The 21351-nt window shown below is 42.8% G+C and overlaps 1 protein-coding gene and 1 long non-coding RNA gene across 6 annotated transcripts in view; one reads left to right on the top strand and one right to left on the bottom strand.

The window, feature by feature from the left end:
* Positions 1 to 21351, top strand: part of LSAMP (limbic system associated membrane protein) — a 1273416-nt gene that overhangs the window by 689945 nt on the left and 562120 nt on the right. For 3 of the 5 annotated variants that reach the window (XM_078389966.1, XM_078389965.1, XM_072993808.2), the window contains exon 3: positions 21056 to 21134. In XM_078389966.1, coding sequence (XP_078246092.1) covers positions 21056 to 21134 — 79 coding nt within the window. Of the gene's footprint in view, positions 1 to 20282; positions 21135 to 21351 lie in introns of those variants that run through there. The other 2 variants (XM_072993807.2, XM_072993809.2) reach the window with 2 other exon arrangements.
* The window catches only part of LOC144588028 (uncharacterized), a 93188-nt gene that overhangs the window by 12297 nt on the left and 59540 nt on the right, over positions 1 to 21351 (bottom strand). The window lies entirely within an intron of this gene.

The raw sequence follows: 21351 nt of genomic DNA, 5'->3' as shown, positions 1-21351 counted from the left end.
GATTATTTTCATGTCTGGTAGGCTGATAAGCCTATTCTTTAATTCTCTCCCCACCCCCTTTTTTTTTAAAAAAAAAAATCAAAATATCTTTGTAAAATGCTGGGAGAACTTAAGGGGTATTTTGTTTAAGGTCAGAGTAAGCCTCCATGACCTGCCATTTTAAGCAGTTTAAGACTAATGTACTATGGTTCAGATATATATATTTCTTTTGATTACAAGCTTTGGACCTTGATGCTGAACCCTTCCATAGAGCATTCCAGGAGGGCTACTGGATCGGTCTCATTAGAGGGTGAGAATGCAAAACTGGGAAGGGTTCAGAATAAACCTGAACTAAGATGAAGGAGAAAGTTTCAATAGGGTATGTTTTTAGAAGAGTCAAGGGCATGGAATAAACCAAGGATGACAATTTAGAAGTCCATTGAGCTGACTGGGCCTCATTCCCTAGTTAATTCTGTTTACGGTCACAATACACAAGCTTATTCAGTGAGACTCATATAAGTTAGGTGTGTACGGAGGAAAAGTTTGAAATTTCAGGTAAAAAAACCCAGAAGATTTTGCATATACAGCCAGGATCTTGTTGGTTAGTTACACCATCAAAAGTGTGGTGGTATAAACTGTGGCAGCAGATAGCTGCTAGTTAACAGGTTCTGGGGGTGGGTGCTCATCAAGCCAGCCACCTGTGCCAGTGGGCTTCGTATTCATACACAAACATGAAGCCTCCATCTCTAAAATCATCACTTGAATTCCTTGTCATGTGCCAATAGCATGTACTGCTGTGCAAGATATAATTGGCAATGCATTAACTATCAGCAGTTTGTCACTGCCTTTCATGCCAGTGCACTTGTGCTGGCGTAACTAACCAATAGGATAGAATTCTCACCATTATTTTTAATTTACCCCATGTAGGCCTAGTCAATGTGTGTGAAATATGAATCAAATTGTAATTAAATTTAAGAAATCAGAAGAAATAAAAAGATTTTCCTGGAATGTATGTCTATCCAGATCGATTTGAGAGTATTTATAAACTTGGCTATGTGCTGTTTATCTATACTGATTTTTATAACTTTGGTCCTACATTTACATCTAGGTTGCTGTATGATTTAATGATGGCCATCAGGGTGGACAACTTTAAATGAGATTAAATTCATGAAGAATAGCCACAATGCCTATATATTACGATGAATATTTATTTATTTTATTTATTTAAAATATTATTACCCTGCCTTTCTCCTTGAAAAGGACCCAAAGTGGCTTACATAACTGAAAAACAATATTTAAAGTTGAAAATAACGACTATACAATGGTGGTAAACATCATTAAAAGACAATAGTGAAGAAAAATGAGTATAAAGAGACATCTTACATCATTAAAAGGTGATATTTAAGCTAAGAACAATAAGTATTCAAATATTTAAAGAAGTGCTACTCTGAGAAATGGAAAACACAAATACAAATAGGACTAAAGATTCAGTCAAAGCAGTAATGCAGAAAAATCCTTCTAAAAATCACACACAGATAGCTAGTTATTGAGGGAAAGCTTGCCTGAAGAGAAAGATCTTTACTTGCTTGTGGAAGGACAGCAAAGATGGGGCCAGTCTGGTCTCCTGTGGGAGGGAGTTCCAAAGTCCTGGGAGCAGCAAAAAAGAAGTCTCTCTCTTGTGTGCCCATCAGATGCACTTGTGAAGTTGGTGGGGCTGAGAGAAAGGCCTCACCTGATGATCTTAACACCCAAGCCGGCTCATAGTGAGAGACATGATCTTTGAGGTAGCTTAGAGCCAGGCCATTTAGGGCTTTGTAAGTAAAAAAACAACACTTTGAATTCTGCCCGGAAACTAATCGGCAGCTGGTGGAGCAGCTGTAACAGAGGGGTTACGTGATCCCTCTAACTAGCCCAAGTCAGCAATTTGGCTGCTGCATTTTGAACCCACTAAAGCTTCCTGATATTTTCCATCAACAGAGTTGCATAGAGCGTGTTACAGTAATCCAGCCGGGAAGTAACTAGGGTGTGTGTCACAGTGGCCAGCTCAGTGCAGGCGGCATATAAGTTAAATAAATAAATAAAAAAATTTTTGTCTCCAGAAGATGCAGTCTAACTAAATTCTGCACAGGCCTGTCCAGCTAATACTCATTGACTGAATTTTAGAGCATCTGACAGCCACAACAGATTATGCAAAGGAGACATTTCAATGAAAAGATGCACTGCATCCTTCCTGGAACACACGTCTAGCTCTTGTCTCACTGGCCTAGATGTCATGACCAATTAAAGAGAATATTTCATCATTACTAGTGGATATTGAATAGGTTGTGTGCTTAAGGGTCAGCAATCATCTCCCATAGCCAAAGCAAGCATGTATGATCATTTCTGTGTGTATAGGAATGAAATTTTGGAAACAGGACAATATTTGAAGAAACAGAGCTCCTATGTAGGCTGAATATAAGGTCAATACCTTATACCTTATATTGAAGGAGATTGTGTCCATAAGAACAGACTTGATAGGCACACTGAAGGCATGTGTGTACCCTCTGTGCAAAAAGCACAGTTCTTCAACCATGAACCCATTCCTCCCTCTACTCATACATTCCAACACTTTGTGTGAAAAGCAGTATTGTTGGATGCTAATAGCTTGCCCCGCTTGACTTCTGGTAGCTGGGTGTTCAATGAATAATGACAAGAAAAGGGGCTCTTTATAATTAGAGCACATTAAGTTAGTGAAAGTTTTCCTGGTGAGGCGTTATGTGTCCATGTTCTTCCAGAATTGCCTGCTGAAGGGACTGTTTAAAATTTAAAACCTTCACATTGGGTGCCTCTTGTGGAATACAGATTGGCCCAAATTAGTACACGGAAACTCCATCACATATTTCTCCTCAACCAGTCACTGATTATAAGCATTTACATTTCTTCTACACAGCATTCTTTTCTTTCTTTTCCTTCTTATGTATCTCAGGCTAGAAACTGATGTAAGAGATAGTGAGTAGAAGAATGCTGTCCAGATGTCTTAAAGCTGTGCCCCATTCGAGCTCTCTTACCACCTGTCAGGTATGAGGTAACCCACTCAGTCAACCTTCCACTCTCCCTGATGTTGGTAAATTGCAGATCTGCCCAGAATAAAGCCCATCTTATTCAAGATCAAATTATGGATGAAGGGGCAGATCTGGCTTGCATCACCAAAACCTGCATGGATTCTGAGGGGGCTTGGCTCTGTACTCTGTCTGCCTGGTTACTCCATCTAAAATCAGGGGAGACTAAAAGGATGGGGAGAAGTAGCTATTATTTATAAAAAGACTTTAGAGGCTGTCAGGCTCTTTGCTCTGGTGATTCCAGGCCTGGAGGCCCTCTACATATCTTATAGTGAAAGGGATGGATTTGGGATTGTGCATGTTTGCTGTGCTCCCCACAAGTCAGCAATCTCCTTTCCAGAGCTAGTAACTTTGTCTTGGCAGATCTGTTATGGTCCTACAGACTCTTGGTTCTGGGTGAGTTCAATATCCATGCTAAGACAGAGGTTTCTGGGCCAGCCCATGAGTTCTTGGAAACTATGGCTCCCTTGGACATGTTCTGATTTGTCAACAGCTCCACCCACATGGCAGGCCATATGCTAGACCTGATTTTTCAACAGGGCAGGGAGAGGGTGGTGATGTCTGTTCTCTTGCCTTAGTCAGACCACCACCTTTTGAAATTTAGCCTCTCAGTGGCTCTTCCCCTCCTCCTCATAGGGAAATAGGATTCATTAAGATGGCCCACCCTTGCAGGCTACTGGATCCAATTGGTTTCCAGGATGTGATAGGAGGGATACTGGCCGTTCTGGATGGCTTGTGTCAAAAGTCAGGTATGCCACAGTTACCCAGGCAGCTGACACAATCACACCCAAACACCCTCTCCACTGCTGAGCCTGCCCTGCTTCATGGTACTCTCAAGAACTATGGGCGATTGACACAAAATAGAACAAGCCTAGAGAGCATTTGGAAGTTGACCCTGACAGTACTTAAATTAAGAGCCACAAAAATTATGTCCAATGCCTATTCAGCAGCAGTGAAAACTGCTTGAAGATCCTTTCACACTGTTCAGATAAGCGAGGTGCAAAACCATCAAGCAGAATTATTCTTCATTGCTCACGATTTATCCAGGCCTGGCCAAGGTGATGGACCTCCCAGGAGTCTCACCTATGATCAGTTTGTAGCATTTAAAAAAAAAATCGAGCCCATTCACCAGGACCTGGACCGCTATATTTTGGCAGTAGATCAGTTGAGATGTCCCCTGCACCAACATGTCCAGTTAGGTTGTCAAGTTGCTAGATCCCTTTAGGGCCACCAGAATGTCCCTAGATCTTTGCCTGGCCTGGCTTTTAAAAGTTGTCAGGCTTATAACAATGGAATGGGTCACTTCTATCATCAATGTGCCTCTTCTTGAGAGTCACATCCCCAACCTTCAAGTAGACACTTATAGTATCAGGCCTATCCAGAAAAAAACAAACCTGATGCCAGATGATTGTAACAACTATCATTTCTGTCACCAATGTTCTTTCTTTTAAATAAGCTAGTGAAGAGGGTGGTGGCCAAACAGCTTCAAGCACTCTAGGATGAAACCAATGCACTCAACCCATTACAGTCCTGGTTCAGCCCATGTCATGGCATGGAGATGGCATTGGTCACCCTGCATGCTGACCTTTTGAGGGAGATTGACAGCGGTAAAATATCCTTGCTGTTCCTTTTAGTCCAGTGGTCCCCAACCTTGGGCCTCCAGATGTTCTGGGACTACAATTCCCAGAAGCCTTCATCACCACCTGTGCTGGCCAGGATTTTTGGAAGTTGAAATGCAAGAACATCTGGAGGCCAAAGTTTGGGGACCATTGTTTTAGACCTCTCAGTGGTCTTTGATACCATCAACCACAGTATCTTCCTAGGGAGGCTCTCTGGAGTTTGGTGGCCTGGCTTTGTCCTGGCACCAGTCCTTCTTGGCCATCTCCCACAGAAGCCTCTGTGCTGCAAGGTCAGAAGACCAACAGTCGTAAGATTGAATCTGTGCGACAGAGTGAGCTCCCATCACTTGTTCCAGCTCCTGCCAACCTAGCAGTTCAAAAGCATGTAAAAATGTGAGTAGATAAATGGGTACCACATCGGTGGGAAGGTAACAGTGTTCCATGTCTAGTCGTGCTGGCCATATGACCACGGAAATTGTTTTCAGACAAAGGCTGGCTCTATAGGTTGGAAACGGGGATGAGCACCGCAACCTAGAGTTGGACACGACTGGACTAAATGTCAAGGGGAACCTTTACCTTTATAGATAACAGCAAGAACAACATGGTAATGAATTGAGAATCTTTTATTACTTTTAAAGCTTGTAAGGTGAATTTAGTTAGTTAGGAAGGAAATATAGCTGGGAAACACATCAGGTACAGCACAATTATTGTAGTGTTTTACATTTGGTAGTGTCATAAGAAACCTAGCTAATATTGTCTCCATTGAGATGGATGTTCAGCATACGTATATATTTTATATTAGCTGTCTAAGTCTGGATGTCTTGTAATTTCTCTTTTCTGGAATGGCAACTTTCAGATGGTGTGCAATGTGTCCAGGTAATATATCTGTGAAGATTCTCAGTCATCCAGGCGAGGTTATCTGGAAGTTAAGTCATGGCAACTGGACTTGTTTCTTGTTAGGCTGACACATTTTGCTACACATTGGCGAAATGTTTCAGCCTAATAAGAAAGATGTCCAGGTAACTTTGAATGATTTTAATAGAACAACTTCCCTGTAATATTTCCCTATTTAGTGCAAAGATGGACAATACACTCTCCTCAACACATAGTCTGCATTTTTTTCCATGATGACTGTATAAGACCTGAGTATCACAGCAGGAGTTTCTCTTACCCCTCGTAGTATGTAAATTAGCTTGCTTTGTTTTGTGATCAGTCTTCAGCAGTTATGCATGGGATCCCTTTGATGTCTGATTTCACAAAAAGACTGCCTCAATCACCTTTCTGCAACTTTAATGTATTTTCACTTCTAATTAGGGACTGTCTTTAGGCCACAGTGTTCATTTTTTGGATTCAGTATTTCTAGTTGCTGCACCATCCTCTCCTTGTGCAAGGGAAATGCTATAAAACTGAGCACAACTGGCCTCTCAAAATTCTCAGTATTATTCATAGGTGGTGAATTATGGGTTAGCAGGAGAGATGAAATATTTGCTATATATATTCTGGGAATAGTCAGAATTGTCCAATGGTCCAGGGAGATGTCCCCAAATGAATATTATCAGAATCAGCTCAGTTGCACCATTGGTTTGTAATGGTCAGCGAAGAAAGTATCATGTGTCAAATACTGAAAGGAAAACCCTACTGCATCTTTCAGAAATACTGAAGTTTGTTTTAAGGTGCTATTGTGTGAACTTTATCCCAACATAGTTCACATTTGAAACACCTAAACATAGATAACATCATCAGACCATCCAATCAATAAAACCATGAGTAATTTAATTTCAAAAAATGGAATGCTAAATCAGTACCATAATAAAAATAGCAGTCCAACAAAAGGCATCATGAAGTAATTATCCTCAGTCACATTCTAAACAGGCAATCACCCAAGCATCATGTTTTGAATGAATGAATGAGTGAATGAATGATCAAATATTGGTTTATGACAAAATTCATGTCTTCATTTGTCCATAGTGAAATTGTGAAATTTGTGAAAATTGCCCCTAGAAAGGGGTGAAATTTTGCAGTGCTCCATCACAGAAACAGAAAATTGACAATTTTTTCCCTCTCAGTGATTTTGTTTCAGATCAAGAACATGGTTAATTTTTAAAAAATGAGGTGCCACATACGGATGGCAAGGTAGTAATGCATTTTGACAACTTTCATACAGAAGAAAGAGACAAAAAAAGTGAAGCTTTTCTCATCACTTTCCCCTACTAATTGAAGCAGCAGCCACTGCTGTTTTGCCTGCCATCCATGTACTGTTGTCAGAGGTCTGCAAAAATGTGAGGCAATAGAAACAGAAGGGGAAAGGAATCACAACATACTGTTGTTGTTATTGCTAGTCCCTTCGCATAACATAGCAGATAAGAATTTTGAGCCTCAGACATTTGTACTTCTATTAAGTGAGCCTTACTGAGATCAAGGGAACCTGCTTCAGAGAACTGCTTTGAAAAATTTGCAGTAAATTCAATTCTGGTCCAATTGTATACTGTAGACTGCAAAAGATTTCATTGCTATGAATTTGCCAAATATTTTAAAGCCTGGTGAATGGCATCTCCCTTTTCTCCAGTTGCTTCTTTTTCCTCAGTTCTTTCCCCAATTTTGTTCAGCTGATAAAAGCTTTCACCCTAAGCTGATAATTGAGAGAAGAGATAATTGTATACTCACTTATCCTAAGATAATAAACCTTTTACCTCCCTGCAATCTTACATATCTCTCTATGACCGGCAGGGTAAATCTGAGGTTGGAGCAAATTAAAAGGCAGTGTAGAGGTTCTGTTGACATTAGCAATTTCAAGGGTAGCTAATTGAATAATAAACAACAGTGGGAAAAGTTCATAACTGACAACAAAAACACAACTTACAGTATAAGCCTGTTCATGTTGAAAAACAAGTATCTCCCAATAATACAGTATCTGGATAAGGTTTAAAGTAAAGATCTCCTTTGACATTTAGTCCAGTTGTGTCTGACTCTAGGGCATGGTGCTCATCTCTGTTTCCAAGCCGTAGATCCAGTTTTTGTCTGTAAACAGTCCGTGGTCTGTCATGGAATGCTGTTACCTCCCACCAAGGTGGTACCTATTTGTCTACTCACATTTTTACATGCTTTCGAACTGCTAGGTTGGCAGGAGCTGGGACAAGCGACGGCAGCTCACTCCGTCATGTGGATTCAATCTTACGACTGCTGATCTTCTGACCTTGCAGCACAGAGGCTTCTGTGGTTTAATTCGCAGTGACATCATGTCCCCTGAGGCTTACTTCTATGTAAATATTCATAAGATATCATTTTGGAACATCCATCTGACTGGTGTGGACTTAGAAGTTTGGAAATATTAGGAACTATTTCTCAAATAATATCTCATATCTACAAGGTCACTTATGGCTACACTGACTGGGCAATTCTGGGAACTGCAATCCATAAAAAGTAACATATTCAAACTCTGATCCAGGTGGTCTAGTTTGGTCCATGCCACCCATGCCCCCTTCCCCATGGCACTGTCCTTTAGGGGTTTCTGACATTCTGACTCAGGTTGCCTACAAAACCAAAAAGCAAAGATACACTAATATCCCTTGCTCGTGAATGAAATTATAAGCAAGATAAGGCAGGGTTATGCCATTCAAGTGCTGGCATCCAAAGTCTCCACAGGGGCAAAGGGACTCACCTTGTAGTAGTGGGATCGTGTGATTTTCCCCCACATATGAACCACTGGCTGCTAATGCTGGAACAACAATAACCCCAACTGAGTTTGAAATCAATCACACAGAATCTCTCACTGTTGTTGGTATGTGTTTTTAATTAAGATGTTCATTATCAGGTGTAAGCTAGACTGGCAGATTCTGGGGATGACTACAGTCATAACAGGCACGCAATATTACTTGCATTTTTAAATATTTTTTTTACACATTCTGTGATCCAAGTCCAAGATACGTTGGAAGAGTTCAAGTAAAGAGTAACTCTAATTTGTTCAGTGAGTAGTTGAGGGTAACAATCAATTTCATGGATGTTCATCCACAATTTGCTTAAGTATTAAGAAATAACTGAATTATCTTGCCGTTTTACCTGCAGGATGAAAACCAAGCCAACCCTGTGAATTGATAACCTCCAAAAGGTCATTATCAGTAACACTCCTGCTTAGCTCTTGGACACACAAAGCATTAGCTTCCTTTATAGTCAATTGAAATATTTGGAGCTCAGATAGTTGTGTTTCTATTATTTTAGCACAATTGAATGGTGGAGTATATCAGGATAAAGGGAATACAAAACCTCTTATAGAAAGGAAGAGTCAAACGGTAAATTTGATAGGCAGCGTGCATGTTACAAAAAAGGGACCATACAGTAAATGATATGTGTATCTGTTGATTCTTCTGTGCAGATATAAAGTCCCATGAATCTCAGGTGACCTCTTGACTTTGTTGCAGCTACATCCACACTTCATGCTGTAGCAGAAGTGAAAAAGTGGAAGCTTTTTTTGCTGCCTTGTAGTATCTGAGTATTTGTTCACAAAGCCATTCTGAGCTCATATTTGACAAAGAGAAGTCAACGGGAATTGATTTTGCTACAGCTCACACTATGGTCAGTTTTCCTAAAACAACTTTTGATAAAAAAAATTTCTGGTAACTAACTACAAACTTTTTTAAACTGGTAACTAACTAAAATTGTATTTAGTTACCAGTTTGTAAAGATGTTCAAAAGCAATTCATCACGTAACTAAGTATCTCCAGTTTCCTTTTAGTACAGTATGTGAAAAATAAATAAAAACAACACCAACAATCACCCAGATCATTCCAGAGTGTGTAAGGAAAGAGTTGTGAATGGAAGATGGAGTTGATAATGCATAAAATGACCAAACAATTCAAATGAGAATTTTAAAAATTGAAATAAAAACTTTTAAAAAATCAGTGACAAAAGAAAGAGAGGGGAGCATTGGCAACTCACAAAAAAATGATTATTTCTTTCAACTTTATATATATTCCAAGCCTGAGGGAGGAATGGCTCTTTTCCTTGTTTACCTCTTCTTTCCTATGAAAACACAAGCCCGGACAGTTGTCCTGTGTTTCTCCTTGAAAATCAGTTCATCTTATAAGTGCACTTTTTTTTTCTTTTGTAAAATCATAAACACTGTCTCAAACTGTAGAACCATTGTGAGCTTTTTCAGCATGTGAAATTGAGGTAGGTCATCGTTTCAGCGGGACCTCTCCAATATTTTATGTACAAATTCATCTATCAGACTGTCATACTTAAGGCTTTTTGACAGTTTGCTTTCTACTGATACCATTTAAAAAATCCTGAGAGTCATTTTCTTGGTTCATCAGACACCTTAGAGAGCTTTGTGGAAACCACTATAATGGGTCCACCCAGGGAAATGTACAGCACTACAGGCTTGTGCTGCCTTTTTCATTCAGAAGTGCACACTTTATGGTGGCAAATGAATATATAGGCTGTTCCATTTCAGCAAGGCATTGCAGCTTCTTCACCCATTACTAATAGCCAATATCAGAATAGTCTTTGGGGGTCCATCGGTGTTTGTTAGGAAAAGCAAGCCTTAGCAGTTTTGAACAGGTCTGCTAAACAATGTGTTATCAGTATTTCAGAACTAGCTTCCAGGGAAGCTCTTTCAGTTCAAGGGCTGAATTCACCTTGAGAGGAGTTCTTGGGGGCTGCTATACACTGGTGGCTGTGGCCCAAGGCAAAGATTGGGATATTTTGGCTTAAAGCTTTTTCTGTCGGCATTTTAAAACTTAAAAGAGACATTTCAAACATTCAAGCCTCAGAATGAGGAAAATGTATCGGGACAGGGGAAATGAGAAACCACTAAAGAACAGTGTCATGGGGAAAGGGACATGGGTATTTGGGAAAGGCTTCAGGGCCACAATGAGACCCTAGGAAGGTTGGATTAAGCCCCAAGGCCTGGAGTTCTCTGTCCTGATGTGAAGAGCTATGGAAAAGAGCAAGACAGAGTAATGTTATAGCTTTTTCGGGCTGTTTTTTTTCCTAACATTTCGCCAGTCTCTGTGGCCGGCATCTTCAGAGGACAGGAGTTAGAACTCTGTCTGTGTTCTCAACTCCTGTCCTCTGAAGATGCCAGCCACAGAGACTGGTGAAACGTTAGGAAGAAAAACCTCCAGAACACAGCCAAACGGCCCGAAAAAACTATAACAACCATTGGATCCCGGCCGTGAAACCCTTTGAGAATACAAAACAGAATATTCTTTACACATTGAATTTGAAACAGTTTCTAGTATGTAATATGCAAGCATTCGAGTCAAAGATGATTAGTAACCACAATAGTGCTGTCAGATCCAAGCTGTTTAAAAGACTCTGTAAACCTTTTGGGGGAACTAATAAGAGGTGCTAGTGTTGAGGTACAAACATCTAACCTTGCAGCTTGGGCACTAGCCTTACATATATGAGACAGTATAATCTCTGATACATCACACCACAATCTTCAAGATCAATAACATCACTCAGCTTTACCTGTGAGACCTTCTTACTTGGGCTGGCTTTTAAAGGTCAAGATTAAGCTGCGATGAGGTGATTTTGCAATATGATAGTCAAACTCTTATTGGAATTGTATTCTTTATTGTACCTTTGCACAGCCTTTGGAAAAACAGTGGGCTAAGGTGAATATATCTAAAGAGTTATGAAAACTGAGCAGCTGGTGCTGTGGTTGATCAAGCAGAAGCTCTATTCCCACCTCTCAGTAATAGGAAATGCACCCACATATTTTGTATTTGTATTTCTCCAGCACCAGATCCATTGTCACATTTTTAGATTCTAACAAGAAACTTAGCTGCAGAAACTTACTTTGGCAAAATAAAAAAAAAATCCATGATTCTCAGGCCCATTCTCAAACTATGGAATTACATGTTAGAGGTCATGCCCTATGTCCCGTGACTTGTTTACAGCCAGTCAAATTTCCAGAACCCTTGACCTTAACTATGGTACATTTGGTACAGACAGAAGCAAAAGAATGTTTAGCTTGAAGCAGAGCTTGAAAGATGAGCAAAGCGGAGGAAATGGCCAAATCATTTAAAGGAACAAAAGATACTCAGACGCCATGTAACTGAGGGTGACAGAATTCCTTCAACTCTCTGAGCAATGTTTGTGGTCTGTTTGGCAGAAGAGATGAAAGGAACAAGTGGCAAAAAGCCCTGAAAAGAAATCTTACATTAGAACTAAGGGGTAAAATAAAAGCCAATGGAAAGAATTGCCTCGGTCACACAGCAAGCAAGACACACAATTCTAACTCCACTGGTTGCAGCAGTGGAGGCAAAGAAGAATGAACAAGGGGTGAGGCCAAGACTTTGGCAGTGTGTGTGCATTAAAAATGCAGGAAAGTGATAGTGATGGGGCACAGTGATAAAATGATTTTAGGAGCAGGCAGTGGGTACAAAGGAGACATGTGCCAGGGAGACAAAAAGAAGTTAAAGGAATCTCAAGAAAAATGCAAAGGGAATCTTCTCTGTTAATGGCTTCTGGAAGTATAAGTGCTTCTGAAGAAGTGGTCTGCCATACGACTCTCTTTGTCTTTTTGATGCAACAAACAATGGTTTAAAATTCACAGCTCCCACTTGGGTTGCGACAAAAATTTGGTCTAGAGTCGAAGTGGAGTTGTACCCAAAGAATAGGAATAAGTCCACCCCACCCTAATATGGTAGGATGAGACACCTGCTCCTCATCCTTCATGAGCCACCAGTAGCAGAAACACAATAGTAACACTGGAATCTGAAAATCTTTCTCTCTTTACCCACCTCTCTCCGTAAACCCCTAGCAGTCAATTGTTTTGTCAGTTGTTCCTATTTACAATTTATTCCAGCAAAGTGTTACATTTTGGAAAGAAGGAGGGGGAGCTGAAGGCTTCCCCTTCTGGGGATTGTTTTGTGACCAAAACAGCAACGCAATGTATGGTCTTCTATCTTCCCTTGAGAGGAGAGGAATTTTCTTACCATTTGTATTTCCATCTGGCGTTCAGTAGTTACTGGAACCTGCAAAAAGCTTTTATTGCCTTATTTCATCTTGCAAAGCCTTCTCTTATTCTCCATATAAAACATATTGATGCCATTTTCCATGAAGTGCACCCTAAATATATTTAACTAGGCATTAAATTTAGATTTAACAGGATAGTAACTGCCTCCTAAGTAAATACTCTGCAATAAGGAAATATTTAGCCAGATATAACAGTTGTATGGCAGATGCTACTCGTATTGCATAATTGTTAATCTCCAACAAATATGTTTTCTTTACTCCAGTAGTATTTAATTAACATATAATAACTCTTATTAACTGCAAATGAACAGCTCACATGATGCCTTGGGAGCAGGTACACACTACTGTCTATTATAGTTGGGTGCTTTGGATTGCATTTAACTATTCAAAGTGGCAAGCTTCATCCCAGCTATGAGTTTCTTCACAATAGTGCCCTTGTCAAGGTCATCTTGAACAAGAGAGGAGAAAGCTTCATTATTAAATAGCGTATCAATTCACAAAGATCTTCAGTATGAGTTGATTGGTAGATGTGACCTTGTTATGGATATCTAAGATGACAGTGTGCAAATTAAGATATTTTTCTGTTTGTTTTGATGCTTTGTTGGTCTTGATGCTGGGATTTTGTGTCCTTGTTTAAGAAGATCTGAATTAGGCAGTGGATTTCCACGAAAGGAATGAGGGGAAAGGAGCCATATAAAGATGGTGACAATAAATTATTGTCCAAAATATTCCATTTTCATTTTATGGAAATTTTATTTTCAAAATTCAAATCTAAAAGTAAGACTTTCCATGCCCAATATTCTAAAACAAAGTGCAGCTGATGTGCAGTTATTGAGAACTCCTACTGCTTAGCTAAGTGGGTGGCCAAATATCTGCAAAATCTCCACATAATGTAACTAACTTTCTGCTCTGCCTGACAAAATGGTTCATATAACAGTAAAGCTTACATTCTTTTCTGCATCAAAAAGATACTAGAGATGTCAGTATGAAGGAACAAGCTTAAGCCTGCACATTTCCATCAACTGGAAAGATATGTCTCCTGATCCAGATATGCTTTTCTATTATTTATTTATTTGTTTGTTTGTTTGTTTGTTTGTTTGTTTGTTTGTTTGTTTGTTTACCATTCCCATTACTGCTGCATCACTACTCTGGGTAGTCCACAATAAAATACACAATCATAATAAAATAATATAATAAAAACTATAGCAAAAGATAAATCATGAAAATAAAAATAACACTAATTGGATGGAGATGTAAGATTAACTCAACTCAGCTAGGGCTGGAGTGGAAAGTCCTCCTGAAGAGCCATGTCTTCAATTGCCTCTTGAATGTCAACAGGGAAGGGATCAAGCAAAGCTCCTCCATGAGCGGGTTCCACAAAGATAGAGCCACTGGGAAGAAGGCCCTATATCTCATATAACATTTATGGGTTTCCCTCAGGGTGGCTACCTGGAGGAACATTGTCTGCAATCATCTGGTGGCTCAAGCATTTGACACTGGGGACAGATGCTCCAACAAGTAATGTGGGCCCAAACTGTGGAGAGCTTTATATGTGATAGTTGTTACCTTGAACCTGATCCGTGACTCAGTGGGTAACCAATGGAGGTGAACCAGAACTGGGGTGATGCAATCAAACCTGCTCACACCAACTGCCGGTCTGGCTGCGTCATTCTGGAACCACTGAAATCTCCAGGTTAGCTTCAAGGGAAGCCCTACAAAGAGAGTGTTGCAGTAGTCAATTGGGGAAATGATCAATGCCTCCAGAGGGAGTTGTCATCCAGGTATAGGTGGAGTTGGGTGATCAGCCTAAGCTGGTTAAAGGCCAATTTTTGAGTCTGGGAGTCCCAGGAAACAGCCAGGTCCAGAAGCATGCCCAGATTCTGATTTTGGTCCCTAAATGGGAGGTCAGCACCATCCAGTCTAGGGCAATCCCACCAACCTTTTGGTGGACCCTTTTAGGAGCACAACTTCTGTCTTGTCCAGGTTCAGTTTGAGCCTATTTGTCCTGGTCCATTCCAGTACCAAAGCCAGACAATGGTCAAGCATCTGAACAGCATCCACTGCAGAGTGGTAAAGGAAAGGTAGAGTTGCATGTCATCAGCATACTGATGACACCTTACTCCAAATCTCCTGATGACCTCTCCCCAGCAGCTTCACATGGATTTTAAACAGCCTTGGGGATATTGATGACTTCTGAGGATTCCCACAAGTAAAGGTCCAGAGGGCTGACACATCATCCCCAAGCTGAATTCACTGGACACAGTCCTCGAGGAAGGATTGGAATCAGTGCAATGCTAGGCTCATGACCCCAATCTCTGAAAGCCTGTCCAGAATGATACAGTAGTCAACAGTATCAAAAGCCACTGAGAGATCAAGGAGAACCAACAGGGTCCATCCATCCTATTAGCCTCCCTTAAAAGGTCATCCTGCAGCACAACCACTGTCATCTCTATACCTGGCTGCGGTCTGAATCCTGACTAAAATGGATCATGGCAGTCCTGCCCCACCAAATATGTCTGTAGCTGGTTTACCATCATCCTCTTAATCACCTTGCCCAAGAATGGTATATTTGCAATCGAATGAAAGTTATTAAGATTGTCTGAGGGTGTTTGTTGATGGGTTGGACTATGGGTTTTTTAATGCATTAAGGGAGGATAAAGGTAAAGGTAAAGGTAAAGGTTCCCCTTGACAATTTTTGTCCAGTCGTGTCCGACTCTAGGGGGCGGCGCTCATCCCGCTCTTCAAGCCATAGAGCCAGCATTTGTCCGAAGACAATCTTTCCGTGGTCACATGGCCAGTGTGATTTAGACACGGAACGCTGTTTACCTTCCCACCAAGGTGGTACCTATTTATCTACTCACATTTGCATGCTTTCGAACCACTAGGTTGGCGGGAGTTAAGGGAGGATACCCTCCCTCAAAGACGCATTTACAATATTCATGACCCACACAATCATGCCCCCCTTAATGGCTTTTATCAACCAAACTGCGCAAAGCCAGTAGGCTGTGCCTTTATTTACAGCATTTAAATGACAGTGTTTACTTCTGAGGAATATCATGTACTAACACTAGTAAATGATTGTAATGTTCATATTGAATGTGATACTTAACTGCTACACCACATCATAGTGTGGTGTAGCAGTTAAGTACTGGGCAGAGACTTCGGAAATCCATATTCCAATTAAGCCATGGCCTAAATGTCATTCCGAACTAGTTTAGACCCACTGAATAAACTGAATTTACATAAGTGTTGACTTACCAAGTTCCTATTAATTCAATGGGTCTATATAAAGTGCTCACTGGAAGGACAGATCCTGAAGCTGAGGCTCCAATACTTTGGCCATCTCATGAGAAGAGAAGATTCCTTGGAAAAGACCTTAATGTTGGGAAAGTGTGAAGGCAAGAGGAGAAGGGGACGACAGAGCATGAGATGGCTGGACAGTGTCTGCGAAGCAACCAACGTGAAATTGACACAACTACAGGAGGCAGTGGAAGATAGGAGGGCCTGGCGTGCTGTTGTCCATGGGGTCACAAAGAGTCGGACACGACTAAACAACGACAACGATATAAAACTGAGAATGACAAGTGGATTTAAACTCTGATTGTCACTTGGTGAAATGACTCAGTATGAACTACCTCACAGGGCTACTGTATTTGTTGTTGTTGTTTAGTCATTTAGTCATGTCGACTCTTTATGACCATGGACCAGAGCACGCCAGGCCCTCCTGTCTTCCACTGCCTCCCAGAGTTAGATAAAGTGGGAAGGAAGAAAGCCATGCATACCACCCTGAGCTCATTAGAGAAAAGGCATGTTATAAACATAACAATCAACTAAACAACCAACATAATGCAAAAACAGCATGCTGAATGTCTGTTCCTTTGAAAAAGTAAAACAGGACATCAATGTCTTCAGCATTTGAAAGCGGGGGGGAAAGGAAAGAGTTAATAAAGACCCCCTAATCTCTGCATTCATGAAATTACCCCTCCAAATGTCCAGAGGAGTAGTCTTATTAGTCTACAGTCTTGTTGCAGGGGGGAAAAAAGGCAAAGAGCTTTGTGGTCCCTTAAACTGCAGCACATTTTATTTGACAGAAGCATTTTCAATGGCATGGAAATCACTGTGAGGGCCACCAACATGCATGATTTATTTTTTTTTTTTACAATTTTATTACATTTCACACCCTGCAGCCCTTGAGTCTCTGTACTGAGACTACACTGTCAAGGATCTGAGGACGTGGCCTCAGCCCATGAAAGCTTCCCCTAAAGGAAATTTGTTAGGTGCCACAAGACACTTTGTTGTGTTCGCTGCACCATGAAATGGTCTCTTGTCTTCTCCATCCTTTGTTTCTGTACACAGCCTGATCCTGGTGGTAGCCACATTCCAGGCTCTGGCATCCTGCTAATGTTACCCGCTGGGCAGGGCTGCCTCGTATCCTGAGCAGTACAAGCAAAGAAGAGCATCACCACTGATTGAGCCATCATCACAGCCTGACAGTCTCCCCACCCTCTGCCAATACACATACACACACACATACACACACAGAGAGAGAGAGAGAGAGAGAGAGAGAGAGAGAGAGAGAGAGAGAGAGAATATCCTCCGCCACCTCTTTGCTTAATTAAGCTCCCTCCTTGCTCGGTGATGCCGATGGGGTGTGAGCTGCTCTGTGAATGCTCTCTGGGTCAAGTTGGCGAAGGATCTGCAAGGATCTGGGACTCAGCTGCCGGTGCTGGCATTTGGGGAGGACAGACCAAGCATTCACACTTCAGGCAACTCAATGCCATCATTGTCTCCACGCCAATTAGACCCCCACAAGGCCAGGGGCACAGAAGAAAGAGAACGAGAATGCCAAAGGAAGGGCTGGTCTGAGGGTGCGGTGGGGAATGTTTTATCTCGGGGAAAGGAAAAGCCAAGAGGAAGAAAAGAGCAATATCTCTTAGCATGAAATGTTAATTGCCCAGAAGAATGCTCTTCTTTGCATCAAAGGGGCTAACAATTTGAGGCTGCTTCTGTCAAATATTCGCGATTTTTTAAAATAAAAAAATCCCCTCAGGTTTTTCCTGCCCCCTCCCTTCTTGTTTTGCCTTCTGCTGTCTCCTCTCCTTTCTCTCCTTAGATCATTTCCCCCCTTCATTAAACTTTGAAGATACTACAATAAAGGAAGGTATTCAAATATAGAGATAACATTATGATTACATTTCAGGAAGATTGTCTGGTGCCTATGAATTCCAATATAAAAAGAGCAACCTCCAGTTAAATGCAGTAAAGTTAGTTAAATAGGTTGGAAGTCTGGGGGAAAAACGGCAAAGTTTGGGATGAAATAGAAGGCAAGCACTTAGTGAGCTGGTAATCCATTTCCTAGGTTTTGAGCTTAGATGTTTTTGTTCCTTGTGCAGTGCTATAGTGGAGCCAAAGCTTGTAGGATGGAAACAGTGGGACTTTTTATTATCAAGAAAAATGGCATAATCTGCCACCCGACTCAGATTTTCCTCCTTGCTGTGATTTTTATAGTAACTGTGGAAGAATTCATTTCCAAAGCAACAGTGCTTTCTTGTGAGTTTCCTATAACAATGAAAGGCATTTCGGAATGGCTTGGTTTTAAACAGGCAATTATGATCCATCAGCATTACAAAAGACCTGCTCTTGGTGGAGAAGAAAATGGCTAAAACTGTTTGGTCGATATGGGTCAACACAGCTGTCCCTGTATTTTGGGACATAATTTGGAGGGATAACTGGTGAATCCCAGTATTTCAGCATTCACCACTACACTCCTGCCCTTTTGAGAATCAGTTGAAACATGAGGGAGGAAGAAATGGACCAGAAAGTCATGGACCTCCATTGTTGCCAGAGCTGTGATTCTTGGGCTCATCTGGACCTACAGTTGCAATTCTAGCCAACCCATCACATGGCTAATAAATCAAGATGGTATTATTCTGTCCTAGTTTAGACTGACATGAAAGGACTATATTTCTGTACCTTTCTTTCAAGAATTAAAAACTCTTCACCTGAAGAAAATCAGAACAAGGAAAGAAGTATTCTAAACTTTTCTCTCTATTATTAGAGTAGGGAGGTGTTTTATTTTAGTATGTGGCAAGTATTGAATATGTGACCAATCTCCCCACATAGACTGAAGTAGCACAGTCCAGACTTCTATAGCTCTATATCTATCACCTCATTTTGACCTCTGACTCTTCTTATTCACTGACGATAAGGATATGCAGCCAGCCACTCTTGTGGGTTGAAAAAAAGTGGAGGAAAGGAAGGGCTCCTTTCACTTGACAAAAAGTCGTGGTCCACCTTTCACTCAGGCAGAAATCGGCACCTGGATTTAAAAAATGGATATGGGAATTCAGATATCCCTGGGTGCTGCATACAGCTTGTTCCCAAAGACTTTGTAGGGCCCTCTATTTGTGACTGAAAACCTCAGGGTTCCCCCCCCCACACAAACACACACACATACACACACACACACGTTAGGAGAGATGCACAAATGGGTGCCCATCTGCGGCCAGTGTTTCGTGAGCCTCTATGATGTGTGGCAACCAGGGACGGGGCCACAATGCATGACGCATCGCTGTCTCTCCCCCCCCCCCCATGAACCAAGGGTTTATATGTGACTAAGGGGTGGAACAGGGTGGCCGGTCTTCCACCCCTTTGGCCCTTGGCGTCTCGCCTCCACTTCCCCCAACTTGTCGAACCCACCACCGGTTTGGCGCAACGTTGCAAACCACCGTTCCTTTATGGCCTTTTGGCAAGCCCTGGGCGACCTCCCGCCTTCAGCGAGTGCTTCACAAAATTCCTTCGTGGCGAGCAGGGGGTCTCTTTGGCGGGCTGAGGAAAACGAATGGCCACCGTGATTTCAGCGACTGTGAAATTTGGTTATAACGCGTATTTCCTCCTTTCTCTCTCCCCCCCTCCAGCATGGTTTACACGACGTTTCTTCTGCCTCTCCTTTTTTCGGTCCCTCGTTTTTCCCCTTTTCATCCTTCTGTTGCCTCTTCGCTCTTCCCAACTTCCTCCCCGACCCCTCGGCTTGCCTCTTCCCCTTTCCGTCCGGGCCCGAGACCCCTCGTAGCCACCTTTCCCGTTTCCCTCCTTTTCTTTCCCCCTTAACTGCCGAACTCCAAACGACACCCCTTCGATCCCCTCCCGCGTTTTTTTTAAAAGGGGGGGGGAACCGGCCGGAGGCCTCCGATGAAGCGGTTGTCGTGACAACCTAAAAGGGCATCGGGGCTTGGATCAGGGCGGACCCGCGGCGTGAGCTCTGGGTGGGTTGGTGGGTAGCGTCTCGTGTGTGTGTGTGTGTGAGAGAGGGGGGGCTTCAGAGAGCTAAATGAAGAGGGGGCGCCTGAGGAAGGCGGCAGTGCGCCCGGGGTTAGCGAGTTACACAAGTGTGAGGCTTGAGAGGCGACCCCCTTCCCTTCCTCCACCGCTGAGCCCACTCGCCCTCGCTCTCGCTTGCTTTCTCCCGCTGCCTGCCTCCCTCTTTCCCTCTCCCCCTCTCTCCCCCCCCTTCTTCGCTCCGCCTGGGAAAGTGGGTTAGGAAGGGAGCCGAATGCTCAGAGGCTGCTCAGCCGCTCGCCCGCGCAGGAGAGCATCCGCACGCCAGAGAGGAGGAGGAGGAGGAGGAGGCAGCAGGCACAGTCCCAGCCCCTCGCCTTAGGGGGGGCTCGCCAGCCTTTTCGGAGCTCCTTTGGACAGCTTGATTTGTTTGTTTTCGTCTCTCGGGCTCTTTCCTCTCCTCCCCCCCTTCCCTCGGCTGCTGCCTCGGGCGCGCGCCCCGTGGGGTGCTTTCCCTCCTCTGCCCACCCTTGCTTTCCCGTCGGAGACCCTCTCCCGCCTCTTCGTCGTTTCGATCCCAGCCCGGGTTTCTTTTGGGGGGGGGGCACTCTTTAAAAAGAGAGAAAGACTTTCTTGCTTCCCCAGCCACCAGGAAAGCGCTGGAAGAGAAACTGAGGGAAGGAAAAAAAAAAGGAAGAGGGGGAAAAAAGGGGGGAGGGGGAAAAAAGCCAAACAGCCGCCGCCAAAAAGAAGGGAAGCGAGAACTGGATTGGGGAAACCCAGAGCAAAAGAAGCCGAGAGATCTGCTGAGCTACAAGGCAGAGTTGTGCGGGGTTTCTGTGGTTTTTTTTTTCTTCCCCCGGATCGATTGTCGGATATTTCCTCTCGCCTGCTGCCCCCTTGGTCCGCTCTCGCTTCTTCTGCCCCTCTCCGGAGGGGAACTCGAACCCGTCCTTCTCGGAGCGCGGAGCGAGCGAGCGGGAGAGAGAGACAAGAAAAGTCCATCCTTTGCAACTCCAGCCATGGTGGGAAGGGCTCAGCCCGATCGGAGACAGTTCCCGTTGGTCCTACTGAGATTGCTCTGCCTTCTCCCTACAGGGCTGCCCGTCCGCAGCGTGGATTATAACCGAGGCACCGACAACATCACGGTGAGGCAGGGAGACACAGCCATCCTCAGGTAGGGGGCGATCGGCCAACTTTTTAATTCTTCTTCCGTTCTCTTCGTGGGTCTCGTACGCGCGGAAGGACTCGCGTGTTCATGTACGTGTGAATGGGACTATGGTTTCAGCTAGGTTGTGGGAAGCTGATTCTGATACCTGGCGCGCAAATATTCCCTGTAATTAGACCCTTTCCTTAACAGCGTTAGTTGTATGTAAGGATGGGTCCCGCTTCTA

This window comes from Pogona vitticeps, chromosome 3 (genome assembly GCF_051106095.1).
Source record: "Pogona vitticeps strain Pit_001003342236 chromosome 3, PviZW2.1, whole genome shotgun sequence".
Taxonomy (NCBI): domain Eukaryota; kingdom Metazoa; phylum Chordata; class Lepidosauria; order Squamata; family Agamidae; genus Pogona; species Pogona vitticeps.
The sequence above is the reverse complement of the archived record's forward strand: the minus strand, read 5'-3'. Positions and strand labels throughout refer to the sequence as shown.